We start from the raw sequence: 14,449 nt of genomic DNA on the forward strand, positions 1-14,449 counted from the left end.
TCCTCCTGAACTATTGAGATTATTAAATTTAAGAATCTTTGTCTAATTTCATTCAATTTTACTATTTCAGTGATTGTTTATGTACTAAAGCAACTTTGAAATCTACTAAATCATATCCCTCGAACTTTGACATGTACTAATTATGTCTCCTAAATTTTCATCCATGTTAGAATTTTTTTACTAAAATTAGACAAAAGTCTTTAAATTCAATAATCTAAGAGACATTTTTAACGATTATAAAATTTCAGAGGCATGATTTAGTATATGTCAAAGTTTGCGAAGCATAAATAAATATTTTTTTTTTTTTGTTTTGAAGCAATAATATTGTTAAACTTGACAGGCTATGCACCAATTAGAGAAGAGCCCAAACTCGACGAATCATATGGAAAACAACGAATGAAATGACTAAATACCTTTTCTTTCTAAAATCTTCGTAGTACAAAGTCAACTCAAAAAGAAAAAGTGGATTAATCTATCACCAATTTGGTCCGGTGTTCATTTGGCACAATTTGATAAATATAAGATTAAAATAGTAAGAAAATATATAATATTAATAGTGAGGACCCAAAATTGACTAATGAGAGAGAACCCCCATCGTCAAACTTGATACTTAAGATCAATATAAAGTAAAATTTGGACATTGATCTAAGTAGTTCAGTTCAACTCATCACAGTTCAATGTTCTCTCAACTACAAAATATTTATTGAAATTTCTTTCATTCAAGACACAAAACCAAAGATCTACAGCAACTTTTATCACTAAATATGTCAGTTCTAATTTTATTGGGACTACTACTTTTTAGTAGTGGAAATCGCAACTCTGTTTTTGCCCATCAAAAGGTACTAATATACATTTTGGTTTGGTTTAATCTCTCTTAATCTTATGCAAATCTGATTAAATAAAGATGATGTGTACTTGTTTGTGACACAGGACAATGTAATTGACAATAATAGTACTGAATGTCCAGCTAAAATTGGTCAATGTTCATCTCTCACCTGTGCATTTAAGTTAAGTGATGCCAGCTTTTTCAACAACACTCAGGTCATTAATCATAAACACTAATATTGTTATTATTATGTATAAATATATGATTTTCAGTTAAATAATTATGGGGGTCCGATTAATTAGTTACTTGATGTTGTAGATGTTGGAGATTGTGAAGGGTGCAGAGGAGTTTAACATCCCCATAATAAGAGCCAATAGAAAACTTGTGGCTTCCATTAATGGGGGTTTGCAGTACCCTTCTGTTTTAGTCTTCAATCCACAATGGGGAACTAGTCAACACCAACCACCAAAATCCAATAGATTCAAATACCCTTCTTCCTCTGCCCTATTACGAAGGCCTTCAAATGATGAAGATATTGCCTTCATGACTGTAAACACTACTTCATGCTTAACTAACTACTTTATATTAAGGTTATCAATATATATGTTTTTATTTATATATGTGGTGATTTGATGATGTTAATCAGATTACTGAGTTAGGACAACTCATCAAGACAAAGCAAATTACATCTTTGGAGCTCACTAAGATTTTCTTGAGAAGATTGAAAAGGTAAACACCACTTTTGTTTGATATTGTGTGTCTATATAGATTGAAGCAAAAAATAAGCAGAGTATATTATTAGGTACAATGGTGTTCTTAAGGCTGTGGTGTCTTACACTGAAGAATTAGCATACAAACAAGCAAAAAGGGCAGATAATTTGCTTGACAAAGGAGTCTATTTAGGTCCTCTTCATGGTATTCCATATGGACTAAAGGACATAATTTCAGTACCAAAATACAAAACAACATGGGGTTCGACCACTTTCAAGAATCAAGTCCACAACACTGAAGCTTGGGTCTACAAGAGGCTCAAGTCAGCAGGGGCAGTGCTGGTGGCCAAGCTTGTTTCGGGTTCATTAGCCTACGATGACATTTGGTTTGGGGGAAGGACTAGGAACCCTTGGAACATTGAGGAGTTTTCCACAGGCTCATCGGCTGGCCCCGCCGTGTCCACCTCGGCGGGCATGGTACCCTTTGCCATTGGAACTGAAACAGCCGGTTCAATCACCTTTCCCGCTGCGCGTTGTGGGATCACAGGGCTACGTCCCACGTTTGGCTCCATTGGCCGGACTGGAGTGATGAGCCTCTCAGAAAGCTTGGTATGTAATAATACTTGACTATTCAATCTATATTTGAATACGAGCATTATTATTAAGCATCAGTAATATCTACTATCACTATGACTATGATGGAGGCGCTATGCAAATAGTAAAAAATCATGCAATAGGTGATACTTAATTCCTTTTAGCATTTCTACATTAACTTAGGAATTTGCACAAAACCCATAAAATATATAATTTGTTATGATTAGCACAAGCAAATAGTATGCCATCATAGTGAGTTTTATTAACAAATAGTACGACCAATAAGCAGGACAAGGTAGGGCCTTTCTGTAGAGATGCAGCAGATTGTGCTATAGTATTGGATGTTATTAGAGGAAAAGATCCAAACGACATGTCGTCTAGAGACATGCCTTTTAAGGATCCTTTCTCAGTGGACATTACAAAGTTGAGAGTGGGATATGTTGAGGATGCTGAAATGGAGGTTGTGAAGGTGCTGGAGTCCAAGGGAGTAAAGATGGTTCCTTTTAAACTAAATTACACAGTGGACAGTGTTCAAGGTATCCTTAACTTCACCATGGATGTTGATATGTTGGCTCACTTTGACGAGTGGCAACGCTCTGGATCTGATCGAGCTTATGAAGCTCAAGAGCAATGGCCTACTGAGCTTCGCCGGGCACGCCTAATTCCAGCTGTTGACTATGTACAGGTAACAAAATCTTATATGTCTAGAAAAATGTTTGCTATTTAAGTGGCTTCACAAGTTTTAATTTAAGTCCCAATGCAATTTATTAGTACAAAACTAATGAAGTTTGCTTTGGGGTAATGAAACAATTTTTATTCTATTTTTGGATTTGGTTTCATTTTAAATTATTAGAATGTGATTTTAATGGAATAACTTTTTTATTATTTTAGTAGAATTAGTAATGCAAGATAAAAAAAACATTAATAATTTTTTTATACATTTTAAATTTGATTAAATTACATTTTTATTCCTATTCTCATTCTTATTTCTATTCTTATATTTTTATTTATCTCAACCAAACATCACCTTAAGAAAAAAAAAACAAAGAAAATAGCTAGTATAGATCAGTGAATAAGCAAATAGTTATAAAGATACTTAAGTTGGGTTTTATTAGAGGTAATGAAATAGAATAGAATAGAAATGAAATAATTTTTGTTTTTTTCTTTTATTTGTTTACATTTTGAAGTATTGAAATATCATTCTAATAAAATAAATATTCTATTATTTTACTGAAATGATTATTTTATTTTAAAAACGAAAAAAAAAAATATCATTCCAAACTTTAATAATTATCTTCTCATTTTTTTTTATGCAGATTTCATTCATATTCTAATTTCTATTCCTATATTTGTATTGAACCAACAAGACCACTCCAAACTTTAGCTAATAATGATATGTTTGTGTTTGTGCAGGCACAAAGAGCACGTGGAAGGTTGATTAGGGAAGTGGAAGATAATTTAAAGGGTATTGATGGTTTTATTGGGAATGCAACTGATTGGGAAAAAGTATGTATGGGAAATCTAGTAGGAATGCCTGTAATTGTGGTTCCAACAGGTCTCAAACCCATCTCCCATCCACCTCCCAATACTCGACGAAGGACCACTATCACCACTGCCATTTATGCTCCTCCTCAACATGATCACATTGTAATTATCATTATCACTAATAATAATTTTTATGTTGACATTTAATTAATTTTTTAATACCAATTTGATGTGTCTACATGTGTACTATTCTTGCCTCATAAGAAATTAACAATAGGGTCAATGGATTTTATTTTTGCAGGGTCTAGCACTGGCAATGGCTTACCAATCAGTGACCCATCATCACAAGCAGCGCCCACCAATTGATGACCTCGGCCCACATGATGTGCTTCACATTCCAAGCCCACCTCCTTCTCCTCTTCCTTAATTTCTAATCATTACTACGTCAAATAAATTATCCCTCCCACTCCCACTCCCACTCCCACTCCCACTCCCACTCCCACTCTCCATTTGTTGGTACTATTTATATAGTGCTCTATACGTGCATACAATATATACATACAAAATATTTTATATTGTTTTGTTTAGTTTTCATTATTAAAATTTATTTATAAGTTAATCACCAATACCATGCCTCAAAAGTATTAATGATGTCTAACTTTCGTAGTGTCATAGCATCATTGGTGAACTTACATAGAAGCTAAGGCGTTTGAAAAAAAAAATATATGTATTTTAATTAGTTACGACATATATTTGTAATAAAAAATGATATTTATAAACATAATATTATGTTTAGTGTAATGATTACGCTAGATTGCATATAACAGAGGTAAGGTTCAATTCCCACACAGAGAATCTTTTTTTTTTCTTTTTTAAATTTACTTTTATCCCTGCCTTACAAAAAAAAATTATGCCCCCTCGTTTTAAATTCTGGATCCGCCACTGCATATTGCTATTAGTGTAATTAAGTATCGGGTGTCATATAATTGAATGTAATAATTTCTATAGAATATCATTAATTAATCGCAAGGCGCCATGCTCAACTTTTTTTTTTTTGAAAGAAAATCATCATAACAGTAATCAATATGTTGGGTACAATAAAGATAAGAGTTCAGTCGAAGCATTAAACTAAAAAATACTAAGATCAGATGTGAATTGAGAGCTTCTAGCCTCACAATGAACTACTCGATTTGCAAATCATTTAATAAAAAATAATTGAACATTTTCCAAATAAGTAAGCAACTCTTTACAATCCTTTATAATTAATCCAAAAACAGAGGATGTAGAAAGAGAACTTCAGAGAGCTTGAACTGAAACCATGTTGTTCGTCTCTATGGTTACTTGTTGTCACTGATTACTTTTTATCCAACTAAGAGCTTCTTTAATTCTCAAAGCTTCTAGTACTTCTACCGGCGGCTGGCCATGAAAAGAAGAGCCCCCGGCTTCAGTTAAAGCTCTAAAACTATCCCTAGCAACAATTCCAAAACCATACATACCATCTTATTCACGGGCGGACCCACATATAAGTGAGGTGGGGCAGTCGCTCACTTGAAAAAAAATCAGAAAAAAATACATATACATTTTAGTTAGTTATAACAGATATTTGTAATAAAAGATAATATTTATAAGCATAATATTAACTTTGGTGTAACGGTTAAACTACTTAGCATATAGGTTAGATGACAAGGGTTTTAATCCCACCAAAAGCATTTTTTTTTTCTTTTTAAGTTTACTTTTGCCCGCCCTCACATACCAAAAAAAAAAAAATTACGCCCTTCCTCACTTTAAATCCTAGATCTGCCACTGATCTTATTCAAACATTGTAGCATCAACATTAACTTTTTTTTAGACAGACATCAACTTTAACTTTAATTGTGTTAAGAACGTGTTTAGTCTATATCTCAGCTCTATCATCTTTAGAAACAAAGTTTAAAGATGACAAGGATGGAAAAACATTGAGCTCTCTAATGTTGAGGAAGTTGTAGCCACAACATAAGTTTCCAATGGTGTTTGTTTCTTGACTTTTTAAGAGCCCAACAAAGTACAACAGTAGCACAAACTATGTCTTTATAAAAACTGCAAAAACTACTATCAAGCCAAGCTCCAAAAGTTGCAGAACTGAACAAGGCAACTGCTGAATTTACCTTATTTCAGCAAACGCAAACGAGTATGTAACAAGAACATGCATAATCGATTATGAATCAGATTTACATACTGGGCAGGCTGAAAAAACGTCTATATGATTTGTGCGAAACATCATACCAGTTGGAAAACAACCTGAAATCGCTGACCAAAGAAGATTTTTCACTTTAGGTGGAATTTTTAGTTGCCATAGCTTCATCTAAAACCCAGAATTGTTGTTACCAGTCCTCAAATCTTTATGAAATAGGACCACTTGTTAACATGTATAGAACAATAATATTCCCACAGTTATATTGTCACACCTTAATTTTTGAAACGCCATGTGTGTGCTTTTGGAAGATAGCTTAGTAATAGTAGATTAATTATTTAATAAAATATGTGATGATATTAAAAACTTCACTAAAGTAAAACCCTAGTAATGAACAAGATAACGATGCTAAAAATTTGTTCCGAAGATCCCCTGTTACAAAAGTTTTACAAAAAAGCTATATACAACAATAAGTTAAAATACACATCAAATGCAACTCAAAAAAACTACTGACAACCCGACCATACAAGTCGGATAAGTCGATATGCACATTCGTCAGAGAAGACTGTCGTCTCATGGCTGCCCTAATTTCTCCTTGCCCCCACAGAGCACCCGTGAGTCACAAAGACTTTGCAAGAAAAGTAAACAATGAAAGCACATATAGTAATCAAACATTTAGATCAGGATCATAATATAATTAAACAACAATATTCAAATAGTTGTATAATAAAACAAGCCATATTTGTTACTTCATAAAGTAACCACCTTTGTTGTTGCCTAATACGAAAACCCTAATGCCCTAATTCAACATCCTTATGTTTCATTGCCTAATAAGACAATATTGGTACCCTAGTCTGACATCCATATATCGCATTGCCTAATAAGACAAGTCGATGCCTTAACCTAGCATCCATATATCACATTGCTTGATAAGGCAAGTCAGTGCCCTAACTGGCATCCATATATCACATTGCCTAATAAGGCAAGTCGATGCCCTAACTTGGCATCCATATATCTCTGCCATTGTCTAATAAGATAATCGACAAGTAAGAAACCTAACCACAGTTTCAATTGATGCCATGACAGTAATCCACTTTAACAGTAATCATAATTCTATTACCTCGATCACAATCGAGTCATCAGTCATCACAATAATATATGTATCTTAACAAGCCATGTGGTACAAATGTACTTTTCTTACCTCAAGTTTCAGTTCAGGTGTATTGGCCAACCTGTACGAAGAACAATCAACGATCATGGGCCTTATGTCACAATAACAAAAAGATCGACTAAACACTTGAACTGACTCGTTCTAGGTCCTTAGTTCATAACTAGAAGTTTTCCTATCGATTACACGTGTGACAATACCCTAAATAAAAAAAATACAGCACAAGGTGGTCCTAAAACGATCCAAACCAAACCCACATAAAACCCAACTATATACTTCAAGACTTCTATCCTTAACAAAGAAATCAAATATAAGCTTACCTTTATCTCCTTATTCAAGCCTTTGCCTATCTAAATTGAAATCCTCTTATAATTCCTAAGCTCAAAGTGATGAAATTTTGAAAATAAAATTGAATGGTGATGGGAGTATGAGCTTCCACCAAACAAAAGAAGAGAAAGGGTGAGGGTTAATTGATAAAGATGATACGATGTTGAAATGAAAGTTTGGTATTAGATGGTGGTGTATGGTGTAGTCAGCCAAGGAAGGAATGAAGACGGAATATTTATTTTACTTTCATTTGACCAAATCACAAACAAAATTAAAACCACAAACAAAATCTAAATCTAATATCACAAACAAAAATTAATAAATCAACACAAAATGAGAGAGAGAGAGAGAGAGAGAGAGAGAGAGAGAGAGAGAGAGAGAGAGAGAGAGAGAGAGAGAGAGAGAGAGAGAGAGAGGGAAACACCATGGATCGACAGGGAGAAAAAGAGAGGGGTCGATCTTCATGTTTACGTTTGCGAGGATCTCGAATTTGTGGTCTATTTAGACCATCGTTGGTGTCTGAAATAATGAGCTTCTCTTGATCAGTAGCTAGCTAAAATGGTGGAGAAGAAAGAAAGAGAGAGAGGGAGGCGTCTCCCATCACAAACCACCTCACTCCTTCTGTTTCCCCAAGTCGCAAGGTCTCAGAGATTATTCTTGAGATCCGAATCGTAGAGCAGTGGCCTTTGGGGTTCTTGTATTTGAACTTGGTGGTGTTGCTCGAGATCTTGAAAGGGGGCAAACTCAGTTCATCTTCGGACCTGGTCTTGACAACCTTGTCTAGCCAAACTACTCCCCGCATTTGATCTGGCTTCCACCACAACTTGATGTAATTCTTTCTCTGGTTCCAGAGCTTGGTCGTGCTTACTCCGGCGCCACACACAAGAAGAAGAGGAGAAATGAGGAAGAAGAAGGGAGAGAGATTGTGTGAATAGATTAGGGTTTGTTTTGTTCAAGGAAAAAAAGAGAAAGAAAACAAAAAGGGGAAGAAAACAAAAAGAAAAGGAAAAGGAAAAAAGAAAAGAAAAAAAATAATATATATAATTTTATGATTTTTAAATTTTTTTTATCATATTTTAATAATTAAATTACGTGGACCACTAAAAACGTGCATACACGTGGGTAGACCACTGTGACACTTAACTGAGGTATTTGGTCGGAAGTGTAATGAGCAAAACAAAACCTGTGTTCAGTAGATTTCACTGTCAAAACTTCAAATTTTGTGGTTAAGTGTTAAAAAATGTAAAGTTTTGGTGATTTTGCTGCCAATATCCCAATGCATTTATTTATTTTTTATTTTTTTACTTAAAATTAATGATGATAAAGACGAGACCCAAAACATTACGTGTTCTCATTTCAATTTTTCATCATATTTCCTATTCTTTCTCTCTCCATGTTCAACTTCTTCTTCTTCTTCATGGGTTTTTTTTTTCAAAATCTACACTTATTTTCTTTTTTCTCTCTCTCTCTCTCTCTCTCTCTCTCTCTCTCTCTCTCTCTCTCTCTCTCTCTCTCTCTCTCTCTCTCTCTCTCTCTCTCTCTCTCTCTCTCTCTCTCTCTCCATTAACATATACGTTTTTTATTTTATTTCTTGTTTAGTTCTTCTTCTTCATCTTCTTTTCATTTTTTTTAGATTTTCTAATTTTCAGTCACTCTGTTGGGGAAAAATAAGAGTGTGGTTTTTTTTTTATTTTGATTTTCTAGAACTATTCTTCCAAATATAGTCGTTGTTGCATTTGGTGTTGAGGCTGTACACAAGATGATTAGTTTGTGTAGCCCTTTTTTCCTTTTATTTTTCTTTTTGATTTGTTTTAGTATTGTTTATGGTTATTTTGCCATGATTTATTGATTTGATGTCAATTTCACTGTTCTCGTGTTGCCATGTTTTGCCATCTCGCCAGAGTTAATGGTTGTTTTCCAAGTGTTCTCGTGTTGCTGTGGTGGTTCTCTACCCATGGGTGTGGAAGATGGAGGCTATAAATACATTTCTTCTTCCTTCTCTATAAATATTTTTGTGTTTTTTATTCTGATTCTCCTATAAATACATTTGACAAGTTCATTGGCAAAATTTTTTTGAGGGGTGTGGTTCTTTTTTTTTTTTAAGTAGTTATATTTGCTTCATTGTTTTACATTTATTTTTGTGTTGTTTTAGTAGTTTTTTTATTCTGATTTTTTTCAGGACTGGGCTTGCAAATATAACCGCTATTGTATCTAGTTTTGAGGTTGTGCAGAAGATAGTTAGTTTTTTTAATCATTTTTTCTTTTGTTTTTTTAATTTGTTTTAGTATTGTTTTACCATGATTATTTATTTGACATCGATTTCTCTATTTTTGTTCCATCTTGCTAGAATTAATGGTTGTTTTAAAGTGTTCTCATATTGCTGAGGTGGTTCTGTCTGTGGGTGTAAAAGATAGAGGTTTGGTATATGATTTTCGGCGTCTACAGTATGAAAGAAAAAAAAAAAGCAAAGACAGTATCAATGTAATTTTTGTCGTGTGACAGTATAAATGTAAATTTTTACTCAAAATCTATTATTTTTGTAAGTCGCTCTTCTTTTATTCCATATTTAATAAAGTTCTCTTTTTTTTTTTTTTTAAATTTTAATAAAGTAAATAAATATAAGTGAATGACTGTCTTATTATTAATTCACATTACTTATTAATAAACATGTCATTAATAATTTTCAAGATGCATTAATTTTTGCAACGAAGATTATTTTCTCAATAATAATAATATTAGTTCTTTGTGTCTTGTGTTGTAGATTTTTATAGAACAGAGAAGAAGAAAAACAGATTTTTTTTTTTTTTTTTAAAAAAAAAAAAGCTTTATCGGAAATAGTATGTACGAGTAGTGCTATCGTCCCATTTACATCTCTCTTTCTTTTTCCATTGATGTGTAACTTAAATTCTCTATGTACGTAATCTATAGTGAAATGGCATCTCATCTCATCTCATCTGTACAGCTGTTGTTATTATAAATGGAAATGAGGACAAAGTAGGGTTATAAAACAAAATGAGTACAATTTGTTATAGTGAGATTTCTCTCACCTAGAAACTCGAGACCAGACTCCTCTTTAAAGGACACGTGTATTCAGATTTCCAATGAAAGCTGAATGTCCGTGAGAGATTTCTCGAAGTTTAGACCTCGCGCAGGCTAAAAATAGCGAGATACTGTAGGTGCGACTTAAGTCACATCGCATAACCATAATTCTCATCATGCAGGGTAGATCCAACTCGCATATGTCAGAACATGTGCGAGTGTCCCCCTCTATACCTCCGCGACGAGTATAGAGACCAATGCCCTATGATGCAGTTTTGGTCCCAGTGACCCAACAGCCCTAACAGACCAATATAAGTTCGCATGTCCAGATGTTACCAGCTTCAACATGCGACGTCTACAACGGGCGATTACCTAAGGACGCAGACGTTCCAAACGTATGTGCGACCCTACGAGCTCAACAGACGGAACATGAACGGTCAACTCGCAGATGCGAAAGACGCATACGTTGATGAATTCAGTAACTGTCATACATTTATTAATGTTAACGTTGTTTGAGTTTAGTCATTGCAATTCAATGTGTAAATAATGGATTAACAATAAATGTGATCCTCATGTAACCGATTGGGCACCTGCTTTGCATATAAAGGGGTGATCCACCATGAAAATGGACCTACGAATCCCTTGCTACAGTGGACTAAGCAGAACAAAATCTGACTGAACCACTATAATTCACCGTCTTGTTTATTTTTCCAGCCTTGTTGTTTATTCTCGCATTCCCATTCGAGTACTCGCCATTCTAGGTTGAATACTCGCACTTGTCATCTCTCAAATAATTCTCTTTTTTACCAGTTAAATTATACTTTTTGGTGTTGCGAAATTTGCTCGACAACATTTGGCGCCGTCTGTGGGAACCGACTGTAAGATTCTATTCACTTCAAAGAACACCACTCATCATGGCTGGAAATCACGCTAACGGAGCTAACAATGAATCCATCAATATTGGAATGATGAGCGTACCATTGCCTGGAGCCGGAGTGCCACCTGTAGACGTCATCAACGGCGGGGTAGGGAGGAGCAACATCAGACCACTCAACCTATTTCCAGAAACGACTGGTCCTCAAGTCGGAGGCACGTCCACACCACCAGCAACCATGCACTTTCCTCCTGTCACCCCGGCGGTCGTGTCCGAAGGAGTAGTCCAGCTCACGACTGATCAGTACGCTGCAATCCAGGATCAGCTGCGAGCACTACAAGCCGAGGTAGATGGACAGAGCCGAGCTCGACGCCCTCCTCGGGTCCCTGCCGTTCGTAACGAAAACCCTCAGGTAACAGTTTCCCGACGTCAAACTAACCGTGCACGCAGGGAACGAAGAACTGATCGTGAAATCTTGGACTTGAATCACCCGACGTCAAGAGACCAATCTGCAAGGTTGCCTAACCAGAGCGCACAAATCGACGAGGATCCTGAGCGCCGCAACCCTCGCAGTCGTCCACCTCGAGATAACGACGCAGAGTCAGCCTCCTCATCCTCGCATGGCCGTACTCTGAGCAGGTATACGAGGTCTGGTTCTGTGCAGACACAGCAAGGAGGACACTATCGTGTACACCGAGGTGATCTGCGTGATCATCTCAACGCAGTCTTTAGGGCGCGCTCCCGCGGCCCGCATAACACGGAGACGCTCCATGATCCCCATACGGGCGATCAGGGTGTCAATACAGTTAACAACCCGCCTATCGCGCCGATCGCGACCACTGGGATTAATATCCCCTCGAACCTTGCCGCAGTGGCTGCGAGCCCCGCTGTTGTAGCAACTCCACCTCCTGCGACAGGAGGAATCGATCAAAGTATGCTTCTGCAAGCCTTGAAGATGCTCGAGCAGCAGCGTAAGCCCATATACAAGCTGCACGGCACCTCGCCTTTTACCGCAGAAGTGCGACAGGCCCAACTTCCAAAGGGGTTTCGTTTATCCGAATCCCTCAAATATAAAGGTACTTCTAACCCGTTAGATTACCTAGAAAAGTTTAACACCATAATGGAAGTGGACCAGGTACCGCAACTTGCGAAGTGTCGCATTCTCGCGGCCACACTCGAGGAGAATGCCCATGATTGGTTCACCCAATTGCCAGAGGCATCGATATCGACATGGGAGAACTTCGTCGATTTATTTCTCACACATTTCCAGGCCACGATGACGTATAGGCCACCCTATACGACTTTGGCGAACATCAAGCAAGAACCTGGTGAGTCTTTGCAGAATTATTTCAAGCGTTTTAACGCCGAAGTAACAAAAGTTGAGAAGGCCCCCGAGTCTTCGCTTGTTTGCATGTTAATAACAGGTATCTTGCCAAGAACCGACTTCTGGAAAGAGCTACAGGCCCGAAGGCCAGAATCCTTGGTAGAATTCTTCGCCATGGCCGAACCGCATAAGAGAATCGAGAACTCCTTGGCGGAATTGGAGAAGGGCAAGAACAAACGGCGATCACCCATACCGCGGTCGCGGTCCCGTAGTCCACGAGGAAAGAATTCTAGGGGCCGAAGCCCCAGAAGACGCAGTCCACGCAAACTGCGGAGCCCGAAGTTGGCTACGTCACCTCCAAAAAAGGAGTCCTCGCCCAAAAGAAAAGGGGGACCTCGCTTCGTCAATTATACCGAACTTGCCGTACCTCGAGACCATATCTATGCGATTGAGGAAAGGAACGGCGTCTTCAAGAAGCCGCCCCCCATCAGGGGAAATCGCGACCGAAGAGATCCCAAAAAGTTCTGTAAGTACCACAAAGACATCGGTCACACTACCCTTGAGTGTTGGGTCTTGCAGGACGAGATTGAAGAATTGATCAGAAGGGGAAAGTTCGACAAATATAAGAGAAATGAGGAAAGACATCCCCAAGCGGATGGCAAAGAAGATGGTCAGAACGCGAGTGGCTCGAGAATGCCTCGCAACATTTTAACCATAATCGGAGGACCGCATATCGCAGGCGACTCTCGCAAGTCACAAGAAAGGTATGCTAGAGAAGCTAAGGAGAGGCCGTTAACCAATGTAAACAATCTTGGTGAACGGCCGGAGAAGCTCTTCAAGAAAGAATGCGAAGACATTGTCTTTATGGAGAGCGATGCGAGATGGGTCCACCACCCGCATTCTGACGCACTCGTGATAGTCGCCAATATAGGTGGAGAAAACGTCCATCGCATATTGGTCGACAATGGAAGTTCGGTGAATTTACTGAACTTCCAAGCCTTCAAGCAAATGGGGTTACAAGAAAAAGATTTGCGGCCAATGACATCGAGCATCTATGGCTTCTCGGGAGATGTCATAGCTATCAAAGGAATGATCAAACTCCCAATCACTTTGGGAACTGCCCCAATAACTGCCAAGTCGATGGCCGACTTCGCAGTAATTGACCAATACTCGGCGTATAACGCCGTAATTGGACGACCAATTCTGAAGGAGATGAAGATCGTAACTTCGATCTATCATCTAACGATGAAATTCCCCACTCCCTCTGGAGTAGGATCAGTGAGGGGAGTCCAATCTGACTCTCGAGAATGTTACAATGCAGCTGTCAAGCTCGCAGAAAAGAGGACAGTTAATGTTATTCACCTTTTGAATGCACCACCACCTCGCCAGGAGATCCTCAGGATCGAGGAAGTACCGCACGTGGACAACCCAGACTTGGACCCAAGAATCCTTGATCACACCGCCGCAGCCCAAGCCGCGGAAGACACAATCGAGATATGGTCGGGATATCTCCACAGGTCATGTGTCATCGCTTGAACATTGACCCAGAAGTGCGAGGTGTCCGACAAAAGCGCCGCAAAATGGACCCCGCGAGGTACCAAGCGCTGAAAGAGGAAGTTGACCGCCTCCTTGCCTGCGGCTTTATACGGGAGTCATTTTACCCCGACTGGTTAGCTAACCCAGTACTCGTACCAAAGCCCAATGGCTCATGGCGTACATGCGTTGACTTCTGATTTGAACAAAGCCTGTCCCAAGGACAGCTTTCCTCTTCCTAGCATTGACCAGCTTGTCGATGCCACTGCAGGTCACGCACTTTTAAGTTTCATGGATGCATACTCGGGATACAATCAAATCCCGATGTACGAACCAGACCAAGAACATACCTCGTTCATCACTGATCGAGGATTATACTGTTACAAGGTAATGCCTTTT

At 37.9% G+C, this 14,449-nt stretch overlaps 1 protein-coding gene across 1 annotated transcript; it reads left to right on the top strand.

Moving 5' to 3' along the window:
- Nucleotides 1-584: 584 nt before the first annotated feature.
- Nucleotides 585-4,239, top strand: LOC115704750 (uncharacterized). The gene is made up of 8 exons (XM_061106881.1): nt 585-839; nt 931-1,041; nt 1,145-1,375; nt 1,473-1,555; nt 1,629-2,145; nt 2,420-2,815; nt 3,544-3,777; nt 3,917-4,239. The coding sequence occupies exons 1-8, from the start codon at nt 765-767 to the stop codon at nt 4,040-4,042; spliced, it is 1,773 nt and encodes a 590-aa protein (XP_060962864.1). The 5' UTR covers nt 585-764; the 3' UTR covers nt 4,043-4,239.
- Nucleotides 4,240-14,449: the final 10,210 nt, after the last annotated feature.

The sequence above is a fragment of the Cannabis sativa genome, chromosome 1 (genome assembly GCF_029168945.1).
Source record: "Cannabis sativa cultivar Pink pepper isolate KNU-18-1 chromosome 1, ASM2916894v1, whole genome shotgun sequence".
Lineage (NCBI taxonomy): Eukaryota > Viridiplantae > Streptophyta > Magnoliopsida > Rosales > Cannabaceae > Cannabis > Cannabis sativa.

Coding starts and splice junctions, on each gene's coding strand:
- LOC115704750 (XM_061106881.1), top strand. CDS start 765: ATGTCAGTTCTAATTTTATTGGGACTACTACTTTTTAGTAGTGGAAAT. Junction 1,556..1,628: donor TTCTTGAGAAGATTGAAAAG/GTAAACACCACT, acceptor GTATATTATTAG/GTACAATGGTGTTCTTAAGG. Junction 2,816..3,543: donor CAGCTGTTGACTATGTACAG/GTAACAAAATCT, acceptor GTGTTTGTGCAG/GCACAAAGAGCACGTGGAAG.